Source organism: Salvelinus alpinus, chromosome 16 (genome assembly GCF_045679555.1).
Source record: "Salvelinus alpinus chromosome 16, SLU_Salpinus.1, whole genome shotgun sequence".
Classification (NCBI taxonomy): domain Eukaryota; kingdom Metazoa; phylum Chordata; class Actinopteri; order Salmoniformes; family Salmonidae; genus Salvelinus; species Salvelinus alpinus.
The window spans coordinates 19486063-19509376 of record NC_092101.1 but is presented as its reverse complement, the minus strand read 5'-3'; the positions used below and the strand labels follow the sequence as shown (position 1 = coordinate 19509376).

Sequence of the window (23314 nt, the reverse complement as noted above, 5' to 3'; positions counted from 1 at the left end):
TATGGCCCAATGTGAAATAGACCAATGATGAGCGTTTAGCCAGCAGTGGGCGTGTTTTGGCGACAGACACATGCCTCAAGTGGCACCTGTAGTACTCTACGGACAATTCTACAGAGAGAGCAATTGTTTCCAGTCAAGAGAGGAACGCCAGATGATACTTAAGCATATAACAATAGCTTCTCCAAATTATAGCTGGACGACCAACCAAACCTCGTGGCTTTTCTCTGACAGGGACTGTCGATTTCATATGTTATACGTTTTTCTCTCTCACTTCAAACCATAAGTCCACCCAGGTGTTGTTAAATCACACAGGAGAGCGGGGAATCACTGTCCCCGTGCGTAAACTCTTCGTCCCACTCGGCACTGATGGCGGCGACCAAGCGAGCTGGGCGACAGCGCGAACAGCTTCCACACTGCTACTACGAAGGATTCCTGGAAAAAAGGTCATTCGAAGACAAGGTATAAGGATGTTGCTACATTATGTAGTAGTAATTCAATACACTAGGGTCAGACAGGCTTCCGGTGTCGAATAAGACACCACGAAATAATCAAAAATATACTTACTGTAGCATGTTTGCACAGATCCATATGGCTGTGTGCCTTCAAACTAAACTTCCAAACACTTCCTACCCAGTTACGCTTACACACAGGTGTTCCAGCATGCTAGCTAGCTAATCAGCACAGGTGGCACTTGTGTGTTTTCCGTTAACAACCTCGATATATGGTCCTGTGGGAACACTAACCCTATAAGTGAGTAGTAATTTAACATTTAGGGGTGGGTATAACCTTTGGAACGTTTCAACAGGAATCTGTTCCAAAAACGGCATCAATTCACCTAGAAAAGTAGCTACCGAATAGGCATCAAATCACCACGTAGCTTTTTCTTAAATGTTTGTCCGTAGGGAACGAGGACAGACATGTTTCGGAATAAACGTGGTGAGTGGAAAAACATAACGAAATAGCCCACTCCCTACCGACAATGGACCTGATCGGACAGCTCAGAGCTTCTGCTCTTTTCAGTCCATAAAAACAAATGGATTGGTGGAAGAGGCAGGGCAGGCCAGGAGCAAGGAAGGAGGGAGGGTGTGGTCAAGCAAGGCATCCCCCGAGGCTAAATGCCCTACGGTTTACCGGTATCATATTCTGCCGCTATATAACTTTTTGTATGCGTTGTTTGTTGTCAAGCTTGTTATTGTAATGGAGCAGGTCTCGAACACTCGACCTTCTAGCCCGTAGTCCAGCAGTCGATATCCACGCTTATAAACCCAGGGTCGTTAAATTATATACGAAGTTTTTGGAACATATTCCTGTTGGAACGTTCCAGAAAGGATACCCACCCTCGTGTTAACGTTCAGAACGAGCGTCCAGGCGCTTAACAAAACAAGACTCTATAATGGACAAAGCCATCGGTCATGGGGCGGTAGGGTAGCCTAGAGCGTTGGACTAGTAACCGAAAGGTTGCAAGTTCAAATCCCCAAGCTGACAAGGTACAAATCTGTCGTTCTGCCCCTGAACAGGCAGTTAACCCACCGATTAATCTACCATTTAAATAAATAAAAAAATGTATTTATTTATTTGTAATAATGACAATTGCAACTACTGAATGAACATTTTTATTTTAACTTAATATAATACATAAATAAAATCAATTTAGCCTCAAATAAATAATGAAACATGTTCAATTTGGTTTAAATAATGCAAAAACAAAGTGTTGGAGAAGAAAGTAAAAGTGCAATATGTGCCATGTAAGAAAGCTAACGTTTAAGTTCCTTGCTCAGAACATGAGAACATATTAAAGCAGGTGGTTTCTTTTAACATGAGTCTTCAATATTCCCAGGTAAGAAGTTTTAGGTTGTAGTTATTATAGGACTATATCTCTCTATACCACTTGTATTTCATATACCTTTGACTATTGGATGTTCTTATAGGCACTTTAGTATTGCCAGTGTAACAGTATAGCTTCCGTCCCTCTCCTCGCCCCTACCTGGGCTCGAACCAGGAACACATTAACAACAGCCACCCTCGAAGCATCGTTACCCATCGCTCCACAAAAGCCGTGGCCCTTGCAGAGCAAGGGGAACAACTACTTCAAGGTCTCAGAGTGAGTTACGTCACCGATTGAAATGCTAGTAGCGCGCACCCTGCAAACTAGCTAGCCATTTCACATCGGTTACACCAGCCTAATCTCGGGAGTTGATATGCTTGAAGTCATAAACAGCTAAATGCTTGAAGCACAGGGAAGAGCTGCTGGCAAACGCACGAAAGTGCTGTTTGAATGAATGCTTAAGAGCCAGTCTGCTGTCAGACTGCTCTATCAAATCATAGACTTAATTATAACATAATAATAATAGTTGAGTCATCCGCATACATAGACACACTGGCTTTACTCAAAGCCAGTGGCATGTTGTTAGTAAAGATTGAAAAAAGTAAGGTGCCTAGACAGCTGCCCTGGGGAATTCCTGATTCTACCTGGATTATGTTTGAGGCTTCCATTAAAGAACACCCCTGTCTGTTAGACAGGTAACTCTTTATCCACAATATAGCAAGGGGTGTAAAGCCAAAACACATACATTTTTCAGGCTGCAGACTATGATCGATAATGTCAAAAGCTGCACTGAAGTCTAACAAAACAGCATCAATTTCTCTCAGCCAATCATCAGTAATTTATGTAAGCGCTGTGCTTGTTGAATGTCGTTCCCTATAAGCGCGCTGAAAGTTTGTCAGTTTGTTTACTGTAAAATAGTCTTGTATCTGGTCAAACACACATACTCGCTGGATGCGGAGGGTTAGGAGTGTATTGCCCGCCAGGGCTGGGCGGTATACCATATTTTACAATCTAGCGGTATTGATGCACGGACCGGTTTGGGTTTTTACTTCACCTTCTATAACGGTATTTGAATGTTTGGTTTGTTAAATGTGATACGCGTGTGTAATGTCTATTTGCATAGTTTACTCCACTACTTGAGTCATTCCTCTCCGCTCTCTCTCTCTCTCTATGCCGCTTTCCACACAGACCTAGTCCCACCCCCTGTCACTCAAGGAACGCATTTGTTGTTGCTTGACCACAAGACCCTTTCGTTTAGTCTGCATGTTCAATGTAGCATATGCAACAATGTTGATGACAACGATGTTGTTTCCACTTTGATCTAATAGAAGTCCACAAGCGTTCTATAATTTCAATATTAGTTTGTGTTTCTTACATCTGCAAACAGCTAGTTTGTATTTTCTTAGCAAGTTAAGCTAAATCATGTTAGCTACTAATGCTAACTAGCTAATAAAAGTACTGAGTCAGAGCAAACGTAGCTAGCTATTACAGCCTAATACCAGTGCTGGTGGAGGCCTACATCAGCATGTTGTTTATGCAACAGTATCTTCTAAAACAAAGAGGACTAGGTGAAGCGTGAATATCTTAGCTATTGAATAAAGATTTAATGTAGCCAAAGTTTGTAGGGCCCCCTGGGAAACATGGAACATCACTTTGGTTCCTACCCTGTCACAATAACTCATTCATGGCATTTTCGTTCGTTGTCATGTCAAACAACACTGTATTCAAAGTGCCCACTATTCATTATATTCTAGAATAAACATTCTATTTCCATGATTCCAAAAGTTCACCCAAGTGTTTTGATCTAAATCGCAATTGTAACATTTGTTAAAAATAAGGTCTTGATTTTTTGTCCATATTGTGGCAATGTAGAAATTATCTCAAATGAGTGCAGGAAATGCAGAAATTGATGGAAATGCAGGAAATTATTTTAGGTTGAAGTTGAATTGAACAGTATAAAACAATCAGAATGGAGAAAGACCCATTTGAAATAATTTTGAATATATGTGTTGCCACCCTAGGGTCACGCACTATTCATAAAGAAAATGTAGAACTTTTATTAATCAAAAACATAAAATGCTGTCAAAAATTAGAAAAATACCATGAGATGATATTTTTCCGTATCGCCCAGCCCTATTGCCCGCTAGGCTACTTACGTTGGGATGCCAAAGACCAGACAACATATACTTTGTCGAACCTTGGGGCTATTGTTGTTGACTGGGGAAGAAGGGCTGATCCAGATGAGTGATTTACATCTCACTAATGTGTGGAATGAGCCTGGGCCACTACTTGAGCAAGCTGGAAACTCCCTGGAGTTTCCTGTAATATTTCCTATCGTCATGGTACACAAAAGCTTACATGTTGAGATGTCGGGCAATTCCATGGTTACGAAATTGCACTGATACTTAGATTTTTCACTTAATGTATGCCAAACAAAAAACATTGATTTAAAAGTTTAACAAACCATAGAACTCTATGCTAGTGATGGGGGGGAGGGGGAATAAATAGTAGATATCAAAATATTATTTTTGATATATTGTATCGTTTTGACTAGCAATATTATTTTAGCGGTAGTTGCCTTTACTTGCACCAAAACTCCAGTATTTTTGCTTCATAGCTTGTTCTCATCTTTTAGAAAGCCAATTTTGTTTTCAGGACTTTTATTTCCATGACTGATCAAAACTTGTTTTCTCATGTCCCACTGCAGCAGATATATTGTGAGCAATATGTTTAGAACATCGAATTGCAGTAAAATCACTATCAAATCACAATACATATATAATCATGAGAATTGCAATACATATCATATTGGCACCTAAGTAATGTGATATTGTATTGTGAGGTCCCTGGCAATTCCCAGCCCTACTCTGCACAAGGACTACTTTTAACAATTAAAACACAACAATATCCCTCTGAGCCAAATGGCTGACAATTTGTTTTATGGGACAATTAAAGTTGGGTTGTCTTGTGCGATCAACGTTTGTTGTCTTGATTCCCCTGAAGTCTTTGCACGAACAATTTAATCCCCTTAACATTTTTAAGCCATATTCACCAAAGTTGAGACATTGTCTAACTGTTTGAGATAGTTACCCAGGAATATTCCTGTGTAACTAACACAGAGAATGTCTGCATGCCGGCTCTAGAATGTGTGCTATGGGTGGAGCACACATTATAAATTGTTTTGGTAAATTGGGTGGTTCTTTGGACTTTGTTCTCTCTGAAGGAGCCACGGGATGTCAGAGACAGAACTGGTTAGACTACTTATTGCCACAAGGCATTAAGTTTGGAGCAGGCTGGTGTAACAGATTAGATGATTGACAGGTCTTTATTATTATTATTTGCTGTATTGTCCGATTAGAGCAATGGGCCGGGCTTCAGACATGACTGGACAGTGTTGGGGCTCTAATAATGGCATCCTGTGATGATATGTGGTTGTTTTCCTAATTTGTCATTCAGCCTGTTTTGTTCTGTTATCTACTACCAGAGTCGTTCCATTTCATTTCAGCAAGCGAGGTTACCCACCATCTCAGATTGTTATGAAATTGTTTCTGTAGTTAGAAACAGGTAAGATTGTTTCAGGAATGCCATTATTTTGTTGACATTTTCTCTGAGAAATGAAGCTAATTGATTGCACCCAAATTGACCCTTTTTAATTAATAAGATTCAGATAATATTAAATATAGTACCCAAGTTCTGAAATGGACCAAACATTTTCCTACCAATGAGAAATTCATGAGGAATCCCCCAAAATGGTCAAAAGCCGCCCACGATGTGGTCATCTTCATAATTCAAGCCAGTCCTGTCACATAAAGTTAGGCTTGATGGGAACTAGACACGGTCAGTCAGTTCAACAGGATTTACATGAATTACACTGGGAGAACGATTTTCAACAATAATGTTATGTGCCACTTTGTGTAGACTGGTGACTCAAATGACACAACTCATTACACGTAACTATACTGACATAAACTGGAATTCATTATCTATAGTTCATCTCATGCAGTGTTCTTGTAAATCTTTATGGTGTTATACAACGTGTCATAGCCATTGTCTGTCTTCCGCCATCTCTCTCTGTCTTTCTAGGCATCTCGGAGACTATGGACATGCTTGTGTGGAAACATTCTTTTCTTCTACAACAACACCAATGACAATTATGTGAGTTAACTGGAATGGGCAAGAGAAGGGGCCTACGATGGGACAAGTGGGACATCAGATAGAGGAAAACTCAGTGGTCGATGTATTGGGATGGTGGCCACTCTCATTTGTCACTGCATACTCATGTGTGTGCGTTTTCAACAGTATGTGGAGAAACTAGAGCTCCGTGGCCTCATCTCCTTGATGGATGACTGCAGTCGGGACAGAAACCTGGAGGCAGCCAGACTCATCCTGCGCATGGAGGATGGGGAGATCAAAATCACTGTAAGGACATGGATGACTATTTTTGTTTTGCGTTACTATTGTTTTATTAATGGTTTAATGGGTTCTCTCCTTCACTCTACAGGCCCCAAGTCTAGAGGCTCGAGAACTATGGAAAGGTTTCATCTACTCTGTAGTTGAGGTTAGTGAAACATGATACAGCTAATTCACTATCATAAAACATATGGCTCAGTAGGCTAGTTTTCCTGGTAAGTAAACTGAGAATAATTTATTTTATCTCATGGTTCAAGCCCAGTTTATCAAGCCCTGCTTATCTCCAGTCTTGGCAGGGATTATAATAAAATGTATCAAGTCAGTTATTATAAATTCTTGTTATTTTATGCCCCATTTTCTCCCCAATTTTGTGATATCCAATTGCGATCCAATCACGATCTTGTGTCATCGCTGCAACTCCCCCAACGTGCTCGGGAGAGGTGAAGGTCGAGTTATGCGTCCTAAGCCGCACTTCTTAACACGCTCACTTAACCAGGAAGCCGGATGAAACAACCCCAGGCTGTAATGACGCTCCAACACTGCGATACAGTGCCTTAGAGCGCTGCGTCACTCGGGAGGCCCCAAATCACACTTTATGATTGCACATTTTAATTAAGCCTGATCTTTCTCTTTCCTACCCTATTTTTTTCACTTTCGTCTTGGCTTGCTTCCCATCTCTCAAGCTGTCTGTCTCACTGGCATGCGCAGACAGTATAATATCATGCCATATATTTATTGGTGTTATATAATTATCTGTCTGTGGGGAATTTGATGAAACTGCATTGGTAACAATGGCATAATGGCACACAGCTTAGTCAATATTGCCCCAAACATTTCCAGTGTTTCATGGCCTTTGGTCTAAATGATGGTAAATACTCCTTGTGTCTCTCCCTCCAGCATTCAGTGCCAAGCTCACTCAACCTGCTGCCAGGCCAGATCCACATGATGAGAGAGACGGTAGAGGCCGAGAGGGAGAGACTGAAGACCCTGTCCCCTACCCCTGCTGCAGCATCCAGCTCGAAACTTTACCTCAGCCTCGTAGGGGACATGCCTGCGTGAGTGCCCTATATGTACATTAGAAATCTATGGGACAAAAGTGCTGGTAGCCGGAGGTTTACACTGGGCTGTTTACTGGTGTCTGGCTAGCTCTGTTTGCCCAATTTTCTTCTACTGTTCAGATGTGTTATATGTGGATGTTCTATGTGCAGGTGTTTTCAGCCCGTGTCTCGTACTGAGGCAGAGATGACTTTGGAGAGACACTCTGACTGTGGGAACCTGCTGATTCGGCCTAGCAGGGATGGCGCCTCGTTGGCTGTCACCACTCGACAGGACCTCAATGGGTACGCTCCCCCATTCCCCTCAATTCCTGACAGTGTTGTCTACAGTTCAATCAAAGAAAATACACGTCACATGATAGTTTGATTAATAGTCCATGAAAGCAACACATGCTGAATCAAGTGAAGGAAAGCCCGTACTTATTTGTTCATGTGACAGATTTCTTCTAATTAATTAATGTGCCACTCATTGATACTCTCTCTTCTGGCAGGTCTGTGTTCAGACACTATCGCGTGACCAGGAAACATGACGGAGGATACGCCATCGATGTAGATACTCCAGTGAGTGTTTCAAAGGGATTCCTGAATCATTATTCCTGCTTCCTCGTTGCTGAATACACCTGCTTGTCCACTGCCACACACAACACTTTAAACACAATACTTTAAAGAGGTTTTATTTGTATAATAGAACATAAAATAATCAATTTAAAGTTATTTTCTTTATGGCAGTTAACTTACACTTTTCCTCATTCTAAAGTTATGAATGGGAATTCTCATTATGACCCTAGAGAGGCATTGAACCTCAGGTTATCCCAATGTGAGGGAGTGTTAAGGAAGACATTGATGAAATATTCTGCTGGTAGTCACAGGACAAACAATAAGATTGTCTTTGCCTGCCCCTGTTTTCTCCTGAAAAACAGACAAATCAATCACTGTGCTAATACATCTTACATTTATTGGTGCTTTTTGATGTTATGACCTGCATAATAGCTTCGTTCTGCTTTAGCCAATCCCTGAGCACTTTTCTCTGATTGCTGGCACAGAGTGCGTGGTAAATGTTTCTCTAAATGGGCCATATTGACAGTGTTTTCAGCTGTTTCACTGTATTTCCAGTATGAGGTGGTGTGTGCAAAATGTTAATGATGGTTCTGCCTGTAGGTCTTCTGTGCCACACTGCATGATGTCATAAACTGTCTGGTGGACAGGACTAATGGAACTCTGACACCCTTCATTATGGAAGGACCGTACGAAGAGAGCATCAGTAAGACGGAGCACACAGCACTTACTACTGCGCTCTTTCACTCGCTCTTACATTCTCTTTTACATTCTTCCTCATTCTCCCTGTTTTCCCCTCTGTTTCTGTTCATTGTCCATCTTGAGTTAAGTATAGCTCTGGCTTATCAGTCATGGTCATAACATTCATGCCCTCTGTCTCCCCAGCGTTTGTTCAGGCAAATGAGGAGAATGGAGAGAGTCTGCAGTGTGTGCCCAGTACTCCCATGCACCCTGTGCCAGTCCCTGCTCTACCTCCCAAACCAGGTATACATACCTCCCTTACTGGGACCTCCTTGACCCTGTTAACAAACACACCCACACCTTTACAATGTCGCCAAATGCACTTGACCACTTATAGCTCTCATTCATATTAGGAATTAGAGGTAGTTGCCACTAACAACATTTTTTACAAGTAGACAAGACAGATAGTCCATTTGCGTCATGTTAGACTCTATCTGACGTAAGACAATGGGAAAGGATCTGATCCCAGATCTACTTGTCAACTTCTATCTCAAGCTTCAAATAATGAATGTTTTGCCTTAGTAATAAACAGATTCAATGAGTTATGCTAAAGAAGAGAGAAAAGGAATATTGTGTTTTAATCCCAGGTCCAAGGGGGCGTGTACCAACTACAGAGCCTGAGTCAGATACAGGAGTGAGCCTTGACCTCAATGATACCCGTGAGTACTATCCTCTGTCCCGCTCCCCTCTTGTCTTCAAACACACTTCAAGTATGATTTAATTTCTCACTCTCGGTTGCTATTCTTGTCTGTGTGCTTTTCCAGAGAAAGAAAAGAAAGACACTACTTTGCAGCCTGCTCACCCCTCTCAGACTCCTCCCACACGCTTTCATCTGCCAAGTGAGTCCCACTGTCTTAACTACTGGTACCGTACTACTCTAACAACTTCAGACCAAGGTTATTGTAGTAAACAAAAAATAAAATTGGAAAAAATACTTTTTAGTAAACTGCAGTGGTGGAAATAGTACCCAATTGTCATACTTGAGTAAAAGTAAAGATGCCTTAATAGAAAAAGTGAAAGTCACCCAGCAAAATACTACTTGAGTAAAAGTATTTTTTTTAAAGGGCTTTAAATATACTTAAGTATCAAAGTAAATGTAAATGCTAAAATATACTTAAGTTTCAAAGGTAAAAGTATAAATCATTTCAAATTCCTTCAATTAAAGACAGCACCATTTTTCTTTTTTATATAAGGATAGCCAGGGACACTCCACCACTTTACAAACAAAGCATGTGTTCAGTGAGTCTGCTAGATCAGAGGCAGTAGGGATGACCAGGGGATGTTCTCTTGATAAGTGTGTAAATTAGACCATTATCCTGTCCTGCTAAGCGTTCAAAATGGAATGTGTACTTTTGGGTGTCAGTATGGAGTGAAAAGCACATCATTTTCTTTTGGAATAAAGTAAAACATAGTAAAGTGCAGAACCAAAGTAACTACTTAAGTAAAAATACTTTGAAGTACTACATAAGTACTTTACACCACTGGTAAACTGAAATAAAATTTGTAAAAAATTTAAACTATACTGAAACTTCTCTTTGACTATAAAATAAAAACCATCAAATTGCTCAGTTATTTTTTTTTATATTTTAGCATTTTTTGGCAAATCAAATAAGGTTTTCAAGCTATTTTGTTTTTTGAGCTTCTGATTCTGGCAGGTAAATGCTGCCAGTAGATGGCAATGTTTCAAATAGGCCTAGCTTGTGTATCACTCACTAGCTATCACCAGAGAGGATGAGGCGAAGCGAGAGGATTATATCTGCCCAAAATCTTTCCCTGCAAGATAAGCAGACATGTTTGCATGGAGGTGTATGAGTGTCAAATTACGTGAGGATTATTTGGTTAAATAGAGTAATGTTTAGGTTGTTTTGTCCTTTGAGGAAAAACAACTTATTTGTGCCTGTTCACATGTGTATCTGCCCTCTCATTGGCTAGAATGGTCCCACCTGATCTCGTCTCCATCTTTGAGGACATGTATTTTCATTGTTAGAGCTGTTACTTGAGCTATTATATTGACAAGATGTTCATCTTTGCTATCACTATCTAACAGGAAAGAAATGCGAAGCAGAGACTGTAAAGAAAGCAATACACCCTCTTTTTTTTATTTTTATTTTCTGATCAGGGCCACTCTGGTCTGCTTATTGCCCCCACCCCACTGAGGGTGTTCCCCAGAGCTAAACATCTTGCTAGCTATTTATTTCTGGTTGGGGCAGTGAGCAGACTAGTGTGGCCACGCCCCGACCAGAAACATTTGCCAGTGAGCTGTTTCGCAATAAGCAGAGAATGGTTGCGTCCCCCTGCTCAGATGGTGCATGCATCGACAAACTATAGGCCAAGGCTCTCCATCCTTGTTCCTGGAGAGCTACCTTCCTGTAGGTTGTCACTTCAACACCAGTTGTAACTAACCCGATTCGTCTTAATCAACCAGCTAATTATTAGATTCGGCTGCGCTTGGGGCAGAAATCTATAGGTTAGTAGCTCTCCGGGAACAGGGTTGGAGAGCCCTGCTATAAGCCTACAACACATATATGGTCCTAGCCTCCCATCCATAGGCTACTTTCTGTCTCTAACACTGAATCTAAATATAGAAATGTTTTTATCAAACTGAAACTAAATAAAAATGAGTAAATCTGAAAACTAACTGAATATATTGGACTCGCTAAATGTACAGTAGCCCTTATCTAGCTAAACACTCATTCATATAACTCTGTGAGAAGCAGAGTGAAACTGCAACAAACACAAAAGTACATGTTTTCAGTTACAGTAGTATAGAGCACAGAATGTCTTCCACAATAACTGCACTAAATGTACGAAATAAGGAATAAGAGTACTCAATCTAGAGCCGAATATAAAATTGCTAGAATGCAACTGTATGCTTGATATTGCTCAGCTAGGTGTCCCCAGGGAGAAATAGTGTTGAAGCTAATGCAAAGTAGCTAACAGCTAACTCAATTTTCATGTTTCTGTAATTATGTGAAACATTTGTCATGTGTTAATAAACAAATGTACTTACAGACATTGTCATACAAAGCTTATAAAGGATGTTTAAGGATTGTAACTACTGTCACATCTTACACATTGCTTCACTTCTGAAACTGCTTTCTGTCACATGACACAAACATGTAAATTCTACTCTGCTGCACTTAAACTGCCTCTAGGGGGTGCTAAACAACTAACAGGTCCAGAACACTGAATTTTTAAATAAACTAATAGAAATGAAGACAAATATATAAAATCACAACTATAATAACCTTGCCTCAGCCATTAACTGAAATATATTTAATGAACTATGTACTTGAAACAAACATATAGAGGAGCAAGGTTTTGAAACATTGTGTTTTATGTTTTAGTGATGCCCCGTCAGACCCCCCATTTGCCCCATCAAACATCTCTGCCAAGTGAAGTGCTGCTCAGCTCTGGTGAGCAGCCTATTTGCTTGCCCTCTGCTGTCTTGCAAAGACATTTTTTTTAAAACATTGTTTTCATGGTCTTAGTAGATACAGGGCATTTGGAAAGTATTTAGACCGCTTGACTTTTTCCACATTTTGTTACGTTAAAGGCTTATTCGAAAATGGTTTAAATCTATATTTTTCTCCCCTCATCAATCTACACACAATACCCCATAATACCAAAGTGAAATCCGTTTTTTTTATGTTTGAAAATGAAAAACAGATCTTATTTACAGAAGTATTCAGACCCTTTGCTATGAAACTCGAAATTGAGCTCCGGTGCATCCTGTTTCTATTGATCATCCTTGATGTTTCTACAACTTGATTGGAGTACACCTGTGGTCAAGTCAATTGATTAGACATCATTTGGAAAGGCATACACCGGTCTATATACGGTCCCATAGTTGACAATGCATGTCAGAGCGATAACCAAGCCATGAGGTCAAATAAATTGTCTGTAGAGCTCCAAGACAGGATTGTGTCGAGGCACAAATCTGGGCATGGGTACTAAAACATTTCTGCAGCATTGAAGGTCCCCAGAACACAGTGGAAGAAGTTTGGAACCACCAACACTCTTCCTAGAGCTGGCCACCCAGCCAAACTGAGCAATCGGGGGAGAAGGGCCTTGGTCATGAAGGTGAACAAGAACCATATGGTCACTCTGACAGTGTTCCTCTGTGGAGAGGGGAGAACCTTCCAGAAGGACAACAATCTATGTTGCACTCCAGCAATCAGGCCTTTATGGTAGTGGCCAGACAGAAGCCCTCCTCAGTAATTAGGCACATGACCGCCCGCTTGGAGTTTGCCATAAGGCACCCAAAGACTCTCAGACCATGAGGAACAAGATTCTCTGGCCTGATGAAACCAAGATTCAACTATTTGGCCTGAATGCCAAGCGTCACGTCTGGAGGAAACCTGGCACCATCCCTACGGTGAAGTGTGGTTGCAGCATCCTGCTGTGGAGATGTTTTTCAGCTGCAGGGACTGGGAGACTAATCAGGATCAAGGGAAAGATGAATGCAGCAAAGTACAGAGACCCTTGATGAAAACCTGCTCAGGGCCAAGGTTCAACTTCCAACAGGACAACGACCCTAAGCACACAGCCAAGACAACGCAGGAGTGGCATCGGGACACATCTCTGAATGTCCTTGAGTGGCCCAGCCAGAGCGCGGACTTGAACCCAATCGAACATCTCTAGAGAGACCTGAAAAATAGCTGTACAGCGATGCTCCCCATCCAACCTGACAGAGCTTAAGAGGATCTGCAGATAAGAATGGGAGGAACTCCCCAAATACAGGTGTGCCACGCTTGTAGCGTCATACCCAAGAAGACTCAAGGCTGTAATCGCTGCCAAAGGTGCTTCAACAATGTACTGAGTAAAGGGTCTGAATACTTATGTAAATGTTATTTATTTTGTATAAATTTGCAAAAATGTCAATTGATGAGGGGAGAAACTATTTAACATGTTATCATGTCATCCATTTTAGAATAAGGCTGTAACGTAACAAAATGTGTAAAAAGTCAAGGGGTCTAAATACTTTCCGAATGCATTATCTCATTTTATAAGGCAGTCAACATGCAAATATTTTTTTTTAAATACCTATCATGGCACCCTGAGGTGTTTTTGTCTTGTGTGTTTATTTTTTAGGCTATCCACTGAATCTTCCCTTTGGGAATCAGTCAATGAAATTGTTCTCCCTTGTGTTGTAGGACCTGAGAGGAAGGCCCTGATGCCACCACTGGTGCCCTCTGTTCGTACACCTCATACCTCCCACTCGACCTCCACAGATACCCCTGACACCAGGTTGAGAAGCATCACTGTGACTTCTGTCCCACCACACGCTGTGGCTCAGAGTAGGTCAACCATTTTGATTTCCTTTTTTACTATCTCGTCATTTAGAAGAGTTCCATCCATCTGGAATATGATTGAGAGGTAATTGCTCAGGGAACTTGTTGCGTATGTATTGTTGAAATATAAATTAAACCATTCCAAAGTTAAATTCTTAAATGCTGGTTTCTTGACTCTTGTTCCTTTCAGCCATATCTGAGGAGCTCAAGTTGAAGTTGGAGAAGAGGCGGGCGCAATAACAGTAACCTCTCCTGGCAGCTTAGTCAACCAGCAAGTGGAAAAACCTGCTACAGCAATGGCTTCACAACAAAATGGGGACACTCAACATTCTACTACTACTGCCCAAACATGTCACTTTCTCTGGTAGACAGAGAGACATGGACCGTATTTCCCTCTGTCAGACTCAGCCTCTGGGCTACTCTGGCCGCCTCCTCCCCTGGGCCGGGTGCCTGGGTCTCCCTGTTCCTTCTCAGCTGGGCTGTGTATGCTCAGACTCTGAGATGAATGCCTTATCGATTGCTCCTTCCAGTATCGCTTCATCCAAACCAGACACTAGCAAATTTAACAGACTGTAAATCGGCATTTAATTGTCACATTCGCACCACGGTTGTTTTGTATATTTGCACATTTATTGAAAAAGTCTAACTAGTTTTTTAAATATATTTTTTCATGTAATCCAATAGGCCTACAGTATCAATTCTAAACCTGTCAGTGTTTTTGTTTCTTTGTCGTTTTTTGACATGCTACGGTATTCTATATTTATATTGATATCGCTATACATTTGTCTCAATTCTACAACAGACTTTTGTCAAAGGCAATGAAGCCAATGTTGTCTCCTGAATGAAATAAAAGGAGTCACCGGTATTATAACCTGTGTCTATTCTTGTGAGAACCGAGTTGATCTGATATCTTTGAAAATGTAGTAGTCTTGAATCCTGAAATTTACTTCTGGTCCTCAATGTACCGACTGAGAGAAACACAGGGCTGTCTTACTGCTTTATTAACTGTGTGTGACAGACATACATACTGTAGTGTAAAAATTAAAGGAACATATTTAGTGTCAAATGTTTTAACCTGTGACGTAAAACATTCTCCAGTGGAAGCTTTAAAGCATTGCAGGTTATATTCATATGATGCGTACCATCAACATGACAAAAATGTAGACAATATTTAAAATAATAGCACCCCAGCACTGAGTTTCGACATCAGGTGACATGAAGAAGGACTGGTGGTAACATCGGTAAACACTTGCTGCAACAACATCTCAGAATGTCTCTCTTCCAGGTAGTCCTCACCCAGCTCATAAAATGGTTTCTCTCCTCACTTCAGGTGGTGATTAAACGTTGACAAGTCAGGGCGACACATGTTAGAATACAATATTCAGACCCTCTGACCCATACCAACCCTTCCCCAAAATCCAATCAGCAGTACTGTATTTCCATCTGTGTCTCCACTGGTCCACACAGCTGCTGGTGATTTAAGAATTCAATACATTCTTAAGTAGCAATAAACTTGTGACTATAAGCAGGTCGTTTTGCTACAAAGTTATTTGGGTTATACAGGTAAATTAGGTGCTTCTGTACTGAGAAGCAACTAGCAAAATAAGAGGCAGAGGATCCATACATTCAGTATGTATTAATGACTACTGTACTACAACCACGTTATAGGGACTGTTTTTAGTTGCATTGTGGTCTGTCTGTTGCATTGAAATATTAACATATATTGTGTCTAGCTCCTAATATATTGGTAACTGGTTTATCTTCATTTGGCCTTTGTTGAATTAGGGATATGAATTAAATTACTTTATGATTCACTCCTGATACACTGATGAGGGCACCTGTCTGGAAGACACAGGGAGTGTAGTGAGCTGATTGGGATCAGGCAGAGTAGGACCCATCACCCCAGGCAGGTGTGGTGTGTATTGGGGGGGGTTGGGTGAGCAGCGGCAGCGCTGGGACCAGTTTGAGCTCCTACCACCACACAGCCTGAATGGGGTAAAGTTCTGCTGCAGCGGTTGGTTCTGGCTGGGTCTAGGTGAGGCTGGTGTTGGAGCTGCTGGTACCACTGTTCTTCCTCTGGCTGCTCTGCACCGCACTGGGCACCTGCAGACCCGTCTGCACTGAGAAACTCCCATTCCACACCTGTAGGGGGAGATAGAGCACATGCTTAACTCACAGGCAGGATTTATCTAAGATACCAGTAGTGGTTTCATAACTTTTTTGCTCTGTGAGCCACCCAAAAATCGAAGTTCCTCACCGAGAAGGCTGGTATGACAGGCTGTGTGAACTTGGTTCTAAAAGTGTGCATCAGTGTCTTGGTTCTGGCATTGTAGAAAGACAGTGCACCTGGATGGAGAGAAAGGTAATGTCACGAATGTCCCAGTACTCTAACGCAACTTGAAATTTGAGACAGCAGCATAGCTAAGGAACACAGAGTGGAAAGGGGGATACCTAGTCAGTTGTACAACTGAATGCATTCAACTGAAATGTGTCTTCCAGACTAGATACAGACTGCAGCCACTCACTAGTGTTCATTTGATTACATTACCCAACCCATTCCTGGTCCAATCCTTAATTCAGACCAATTGAATGAAGTAGAGATAACAACGTGCTGTATGTCAGTCTGAGTTAAGTGATGCTAACTGGATGGAGGAAACCTACTACAATGGGAACAGGAGATCCATCTCACCCTCCTCGTAGTTGCAGTAGACCCCTATGCGGTCCGGGATGGCACAGTCCAGGGTGCGGGCCTTGTTGTTGTGCTTGGCTGTGAGGCTCTGCTGCAGCCAGTTGTTCAGGTGGATGCACCATGATGCATTGCTCTTCCCCAGCTGTTCAAAGCGGCCCAGGTTCCTCAGGGCCAAGCCCACAGCGAACGCTTTGCTTTCCTTATCGAAACGCACCTCCCAATACTGCTGGCCTGCGTCGATAAAAGTGTCTCCCAGTACAGTGTAGGATTCAGCCGTGAATCGGTCTCTGCCGACCCGAGCAGATGGCACTCTCTTAGGTGAATTCATGGCTGTCCTAGGAGAGGAGGCCACCAAAGTTGAACATCGACTTTCATTCTATACACTGTTAAGTGTGCACAAAGGATTTGTCAGAAAGTGTTTCTGACCTGGCAGGTGAGTGCATTGGAGATTGGTTGGTTCTGTTCTTGTCCTTGCGGATGTCCTGGACAACCTTCCCCCCGCAGCTGTCCCACTCCACACTGAGGTCCTCCACCTTCAGGTTCTGATGAGCCGAGCCTGCATCCAGCTTGAACAGGAAAGCTGCAAGGAGAGGTGGAGAGAGTGTTTTCTGACTCATTCTTATCTTGACATCATTAGGACATTAAGGACAATCAGCTACATACATTCTCCCTGTGGAAGACTATGTTCAGTTCACTCACCATGTGTCTCCAGTGTTACAAGCTCAGAGAACTCTCCTGCCACAGCCTTGTTACACGCCTTCACACGGAACGTCATGTAGTGTGTGTCGAAGCGAAGCCCTGAAAATACATAATAATAACAATGATAATGAATATGATGGCTACTTGATAATTACAGTTGGTAAATTAGAGTCACCGTATTATTCCTAGGCTACAGCATCCAAAGACAGGCCTTTTTTCATACTACCCTCTACCCCAAAAGTATTGGGACAGTGACACATTTGTTATTTTTTCTGGCTCTGTACTCCAGCACTTTTGATTTGGAATGATACAATGACTATGGGGTTGAATTGCAAACTGTCAGCTTTAATTTGAGGGTATTTTCATCCATATCAAGTGAACTGTTTTGAAATTACATAGTCCCTCCATATTAGGGGACCAAAAGTATTGGGATGAATACACTTAAATAATGTATTGTATCAATTTGATTGTAAATATGAATAGAGTGTTTCTAAACACTTCTATATTAATATGGATGCTACCATGATCATGGATAGTCCTGAATGAAATTGTGAATAATGATGAGTGAGAAAGTTACAGACATACAAAAATCACCCCCACCCCCAAAAATGCTAAACTGTTATTGTAATGGTGAGAAGTTAGCATGTCTTGGGGGTATGATATTTGTGTGTCTGTAACTTTGTCACTCATCATTATTCACGATTCATTCGGGACTGTCCATAATCATGGTAGCCTCCACATTAATGTAGGTAGAAGTGTTTAGAAATGCCTCCCGAGTGGCACAGCTTAGATTCTGGGTTCGAGTCCAGGCTCTGTCGCAGCCGGCCGCGACCGGGAGACCCATGGGGCGGCGACAATTAGCCCAGCGTCGTCCGGGTTAGGGGAGGGTTCGACAGGGATGTCCTTGTCCCATCGCACACTAGCGACTCCTGTGGCGGGCTGGGTGCAGTGCACGCTGACACGGTTGCCAGGTGCACAGTGTTTCCTCTGACACATTGGTGTGGCTGGCTTCCGGGTTAAGTGGGCATTGGGTCAAGAAGCAGTGCGGCTTGGTTGGGTTTTGTTTCGGAGGACACATGGCTCTCGACCTTCGCCTCTCCCGAGTCCATACGGGAGTTGCAGCGATGAGACAAGACTGTGACTTCCAATTGGATACCACGAAATTGGGGAGAAAAAGCGGTAAAAAAATAAAAAGAAGTGTTTAGAAACATATCATATTCCTATTTACAATAAAAGGGAGTCCAAAATAACACAAAACATTATTTACCATTCATTTCTATTGGGCACAAAATAATCTGCAAATGCATCCAAAAAGTTTGTATAATCAAAATCTTGATGTAATAATCATTGTGTGTTAGGAATATGGGACCAAATACTGAACTTTTGACTACTTTAATACACATAAGTGAATTTGTCCCGATACTTTTGGTTCCCTATAATGGGAGGAATATGTACAAAAAGTGCTGTAATTTCTAAACAGTTCACCCGATATGGATGAAAATACCCTCAAATTAAAGCTGACATTCTGCAGTTTAACCTCATAGTAATCAAATTGGAACTGCTGGAGTACAGAGCCAAAACAACAACAAAATTGTCACTGTCCCAATACTTTCGGAGCTCACTGTAGTTTAATGTCCACAACCTGGCTCAACCCTAACCCTAGCTTTATGTTCACACCCTGGCTCAAACCTAATCCTAAACATAATCCTATTTCTAACATTAATCCTAGTTTCATGTGCACATTCCGGTTCAACCCTAACCCTAGCCATAACTCTAACCGTTACTTCTCTTCTCGAGTCAACTCTTACCTGTAAGGGTGTACTCGGTCTCGCGGATGCCCTCCACTACCATCCATGGGTAGTCCTCTCGGGCGCGGGGCGGCCCCTCATGGTTGGTGCGGCGGTGTTCCAGGTCATAGTGGTCTATCTTGTTGTCGGGCTCAGGCAGAGCCCACTGTACCGTCACCGTGTTGTCACACACCTGGCACTCTGACACCAGAATCTCTGGGGTCGCAGGCACTGGGGAAGAGAGAGATTAGGTTTATTGTCCTACTCATATGTGACTACCAGCCACAAGTGAAAGACAAACTAACTGTACACATACATGGCAGCAGTATTGTATTTCAAAAACCCCAATTCATATTAACTACAAAGTTCAGTTCTTAAAGACATGACAGTTCACAGACTGACCTGGGAGGAACTTGATGGCCTGCAGCATCTCCCTCTCTTGGGTGAAGTCCACCATCATGTGACTCATGCTGTCAGTGGCTTTGGCTTTCAGCGACAAACGGAAGGCTGGGGCCATTGTCACACTGCTCTCCCACAAACAAAAACACAGAGAATGAGACATGCCTCATTATTCAACCCACTGAAGAACTGACGGGACACATTAGTTAGTGAGTGTTGTACTGTAGTACTACTATAACTAATCACTACACAAAGCTAAAATACCATACTAACTACTCACAAAAACATTAATGAATCATGAACTGACATACACAAAACATACAAGCTAAACTGACACTGCCAGAGAGGGGATAGACTGGTGCATGTGCCATGAGGGACTGACACATGTTTGAGACAGAGAGGACAGGTGAGGTGAGGGAGAAAAGGCGGAGATGAAATGCCAGAGTGGTGATGAAAGAGCGTGCTACAGAGTGATTGTATCGAATCTATATTTTGTTGGAAAGCATGTGGGTGAGCAGATGGTTAGGGAGGTAAGAAGATACTCTGAGAAATGGGCAGCAATGTACTATACCTATCCTTAATGTCTTTGGCCGCCTGGAGAGAAGCAGAGAGGGAAAGGAAAAGGAAATGAAGGAGATACGGACAAACAGAGAACTGAGTTGCAGCCACATCCTTACAATAAAAACAACACATCTGTGTTAATAAGTTGACACACATCACCACGAACCACATCAGATCAACATACTGTACTGCTTTACAATAAATGTAAATAAAGATAAGAAACACGTAGTAACTGTGTTAAACCAACAGTCATGCCATTAAAACCATTATGAACCATTATGGATATCCTCACGCTAAATACCAATGCCATCGTGGCATCATTGCATAAAATATGTAAATGAAAGTTAGGTTGTAGAAAATTTTTGCCAACCGTTACCTGAGTGAAGTCGTCTGCTTCCGAGGAGCAGAGAGTCTGATTGGCTACCTCCAAAAGCTCCTCGGAACTCTCCAGGGCTTTGGAGCATGCACTCAGCTGACTCTGAGAGAGAGAGCATGCATGATATATCTAATCACAGTCCAGACACTGTTTCCTTTCAATATAATGAATGTCTTCTATGCTGTATTGTTTCTTTCCATCAGAGGAAAAGTTCATAAGAAAAGTTATTTGGGTTGAATAGCTTTGAATCACTTTCTTTTTCAGTTAACCTACTGGAAACTGTACAATATATCCGTTTGGCTACCCACTCACATAATCAAGCACAGAAGGATGCAGTGTAGTGATGTCATTACAAAGCTGCCCCTGCCGTGGCTTTGTCTGACTGACTGACAGTCAGAGGCTAAGAGATAAAGCAGGATTATACACAGACACAATAATCCTCTAGGAATAATAACGTTGCGAACCCCAACACACACAGCCTTTCATGGCAACATTTCTTTCATAGCAACTCTGAATCGGTCTTCACAAAAAGTTCACCCAAATTGTGAGCCTGAGAATGAGTCACGCTACATTGATCATAAGCTGATCTTATGATCGGATAGCCTGGAGAAGTCATCAAAATATTGTTCCAATGTTGAATGTTGATGACTGAAATCTTGAAAGCTCAAGAAAATGCAAAGCAAAAGCCTGTAAAGCCCTTATCCAGTAAAAGCCCAATAAAGCTGAACTGACCTGTAGCTCATAGGTGCGGCTGGCCCTCTCCTGTTTGATCCTGGTGACCATACTGTCCTTTATATCGTCCAGTACTGAGTGGAGGGAGCTGAACTCTGTCTCCAGATCCTCCTGGACACGGCTGGAGTTCCCCTGCAGGGGTCAATAGAGAAGGAATCAGTGCACTGATAGATACCATGTACATCCAGCCAGTCCGTCTGACTAGTATGCCACGCCATGCCAAATTCATAAAACCATGTGTCTATTGTGTTGTGCACATATCCTACTGTCAGGCTGTCATCTTAATGTTAGAACATCCAGACACGTTGTACAATACCTCCAGGTTCTCCAGGCTCTGTTTCTGACAGCAAATGAAGTTTGTAATCTCCTCATTCTTCAGGGCCAGGGTGGTGGTGATCTTACGAAGCGATTCCTTAACAACATACAAAAGCTTATTAAGCCTAAGAATATATTAGAGAGAACATTATTACATATCACATTGGACCAAGTTCTCAATACGCAGAATATAACATTTCCTTGAGATGCCTTGCTTCAAGATAACACATCAGTAGTGACTCCTAACAATACTAGCATACATTTAAAGAAGTAAGGATGAATCATAAATGGTTAGTAGGCTACTTAGTCCCCGAATCTCTTCCCAGTAATTTCCACTTCTGTGTAAATTGTGACAATGGCGGCATCTTGCTACATAACCATAAGGATACGCATCCATCATTTAATAATGTGTCTCCTCTCCAGTGGTTAGGTTTAACCCATCATAATACACTAGGCACCATGGGCACCCTATATCTGCAGCAGCCAAGCTAAATTCAATATGATACTGATTTAAGAAGATCTAGGCAAATTATGTTAAACATTTCCACAGTCCAGTCCCACGCCCGTCAGGTTTATAGAATCATACACTCCCAGCCCAAGAAGCATTTAATATGCTCCTTCCTGCGAGAGGCTATGCGCCAGGCCCCAATAATAGGGATAATGCGACACACACTACAATTATTGCAAATCGGTCAAAACTAAAAACAGACAGCTGTTGATGTGTCTTGGACTGGTATGCATTTACAAGTTAAATCAATAAAGACTATTCTGAGACCTCGTTAGTCGCAGTTTTTCTCGCGCACGAATTGGAGTCTTCTTGGCGGAAAGTGATGCTCATGTGCATCGAATGTTTGATGTACTGCAAATCTTTATGACGACGCGCCTCCGCGAAATACGCATCGTCTTTTAAATCAACTAAAATATGTAAACATACAACGTTGTATTAAAAGGACAGAATACAATCCAATGATATATAACAGCAACAAAGTCCCGGTGCTTCGCGCTACTCCCCTCTCTTTGTACGCCCTGCGACCGCAGCAAACACAAAACACCTGTTCGTCCACTTATATCCTACCTTCTGATCTCCCATCTTGCCAGACCAAGAAACCGGTACCGGTGTATCAGTAATTATAAAGGCTATTCGTCGCCGTCCCCTATTTTTGGTTTATTTGCAGCACACTCTACTGGGCTGGTACTGATGCTGCCGGACTGCATTGCATCTTTCGTCCAACGCCTAGGGCCGTAGTGTGTATTGCGCAGACGCAGTAGAGAAGAACTCTGGGTATTGTCGTTTTTATGTGAAACATTGTTTCCAGTCTGTTTCTGGGGGTGAAGGCTATGCGTTTTCCTTTGTAAATGAAAAGCAGCTATGGAGAAAATGCAAATGATAATTAATTTAAAAGGCCTTTTTCATATGCTAAATGGTATTCTTTAGTTTACCCTCAGGGTTTCCACCAAATAGATTACATAACACGTGAGGTTTTTCATGGTTTAGTAAGCTGCCTGTCCTGTGTTTGACCCCTTTCTTCTCCCTACCATAAGAAGTGACACATTTTAATGAAAAGGAAAAGACACAATGTGTCATCAATGTTGTTTACTCATTATCACATTATACACATTCTGTGTGGGTTCATCTTCTTACTTCATTGTTCATGACACTCCAAGCTGATAAACTATTTAAATCAGAAACTTTGCATGGCTATTTGATCTTAGTATTGTTTTATGACCGAAAGTCACACGGATATTCTAGAATGATTGTAGTGGCGAAGTGAGTTGACACGTTTGGACCAAAACCCCAAAACTCTCGGAAGCCCTTCCAGTTTCTCTGAGCCATACTTACAATATGCCCTTGAATTGCACAGTGCACACCTACAGT

At 41.9% G+C, this 23314-nt stretch overlaps 2 protein-coding genes across 3 annotated transcripts; one reads left to right on the top strand and one right to left on the bottom strand.

Moving 5' to 3' along the window:
• The first annotated feature begins 90 nt into the window (after positions 1-90).
• LOC139541065 (signal-transducing adaptor protein 2-like) lies at positions 91-14751 on the top strand. Its single transcript, XM_071345255.1, has 14 exons — positions 91-459; positions 5909-5980; positions 6125-6244; positions 6327-6383; positions 7133-7290; positions 7444-7575; positions 7782-7851; positions 8449-8551; positions 8731-8829; positions 9174-9245; positions 9351-9425; positions 11934-12002; positions 13743-13886; positions 14071-14751. The coding sequence occupies exons 1-14, from the start codon at positions 367-369 to the stop codon at positions 14118-14120; spliced, it is 1314 nt and encodes a 437-aa protein (XP_071201356.1). The 5' UTR covers positions 91-366; the 3' UTR covers positions 14121-14751.
• A 113-nt stretch (positions 14752-14864) lies between these two features.
• On the bottom strand, positions 14865-22663 carry LOC139541062 (fibronectin type III and SPRY domain-containing protein 1-like). Of its 2 annotated transcripts, none has more exons than XM_071345250.1 (12): positions 22514-22663; positions 21440-21535; positions 21124-21255; positions 20392-20493; positions 20026-20048; positions 19458-19579; positions 19077-19286; positions 17269-17367; positions 16996-17149; positions 16570-16904; positions 16138-16226; positions 14865-16022 (listed from the first exon to the last, which is right to left on the bottom strand). In XM_071345250.1, the coding sequence occupies exons 1-12, from the start codon at positions 22526-22528 to the stop codon at positions 15912-15914; spliced, it is 1488 nt and encodes a 495-aa protein (XP_071201351.1). In that variant the 5' UTR covers positions 22529-22663; the 3' UTR covers positions 14865-15911. The 2 variants fall into 2 exon arrangements, with proteins under 2 accessions (XP_071201351.1, XP_071201350.1); XM_071345249.1 differs by lacking the exon at positions 22514-22663 and adding an exon at positions 22214-22459.
• Positions 22664-23314: the final 651 nt, after the last annotated feature.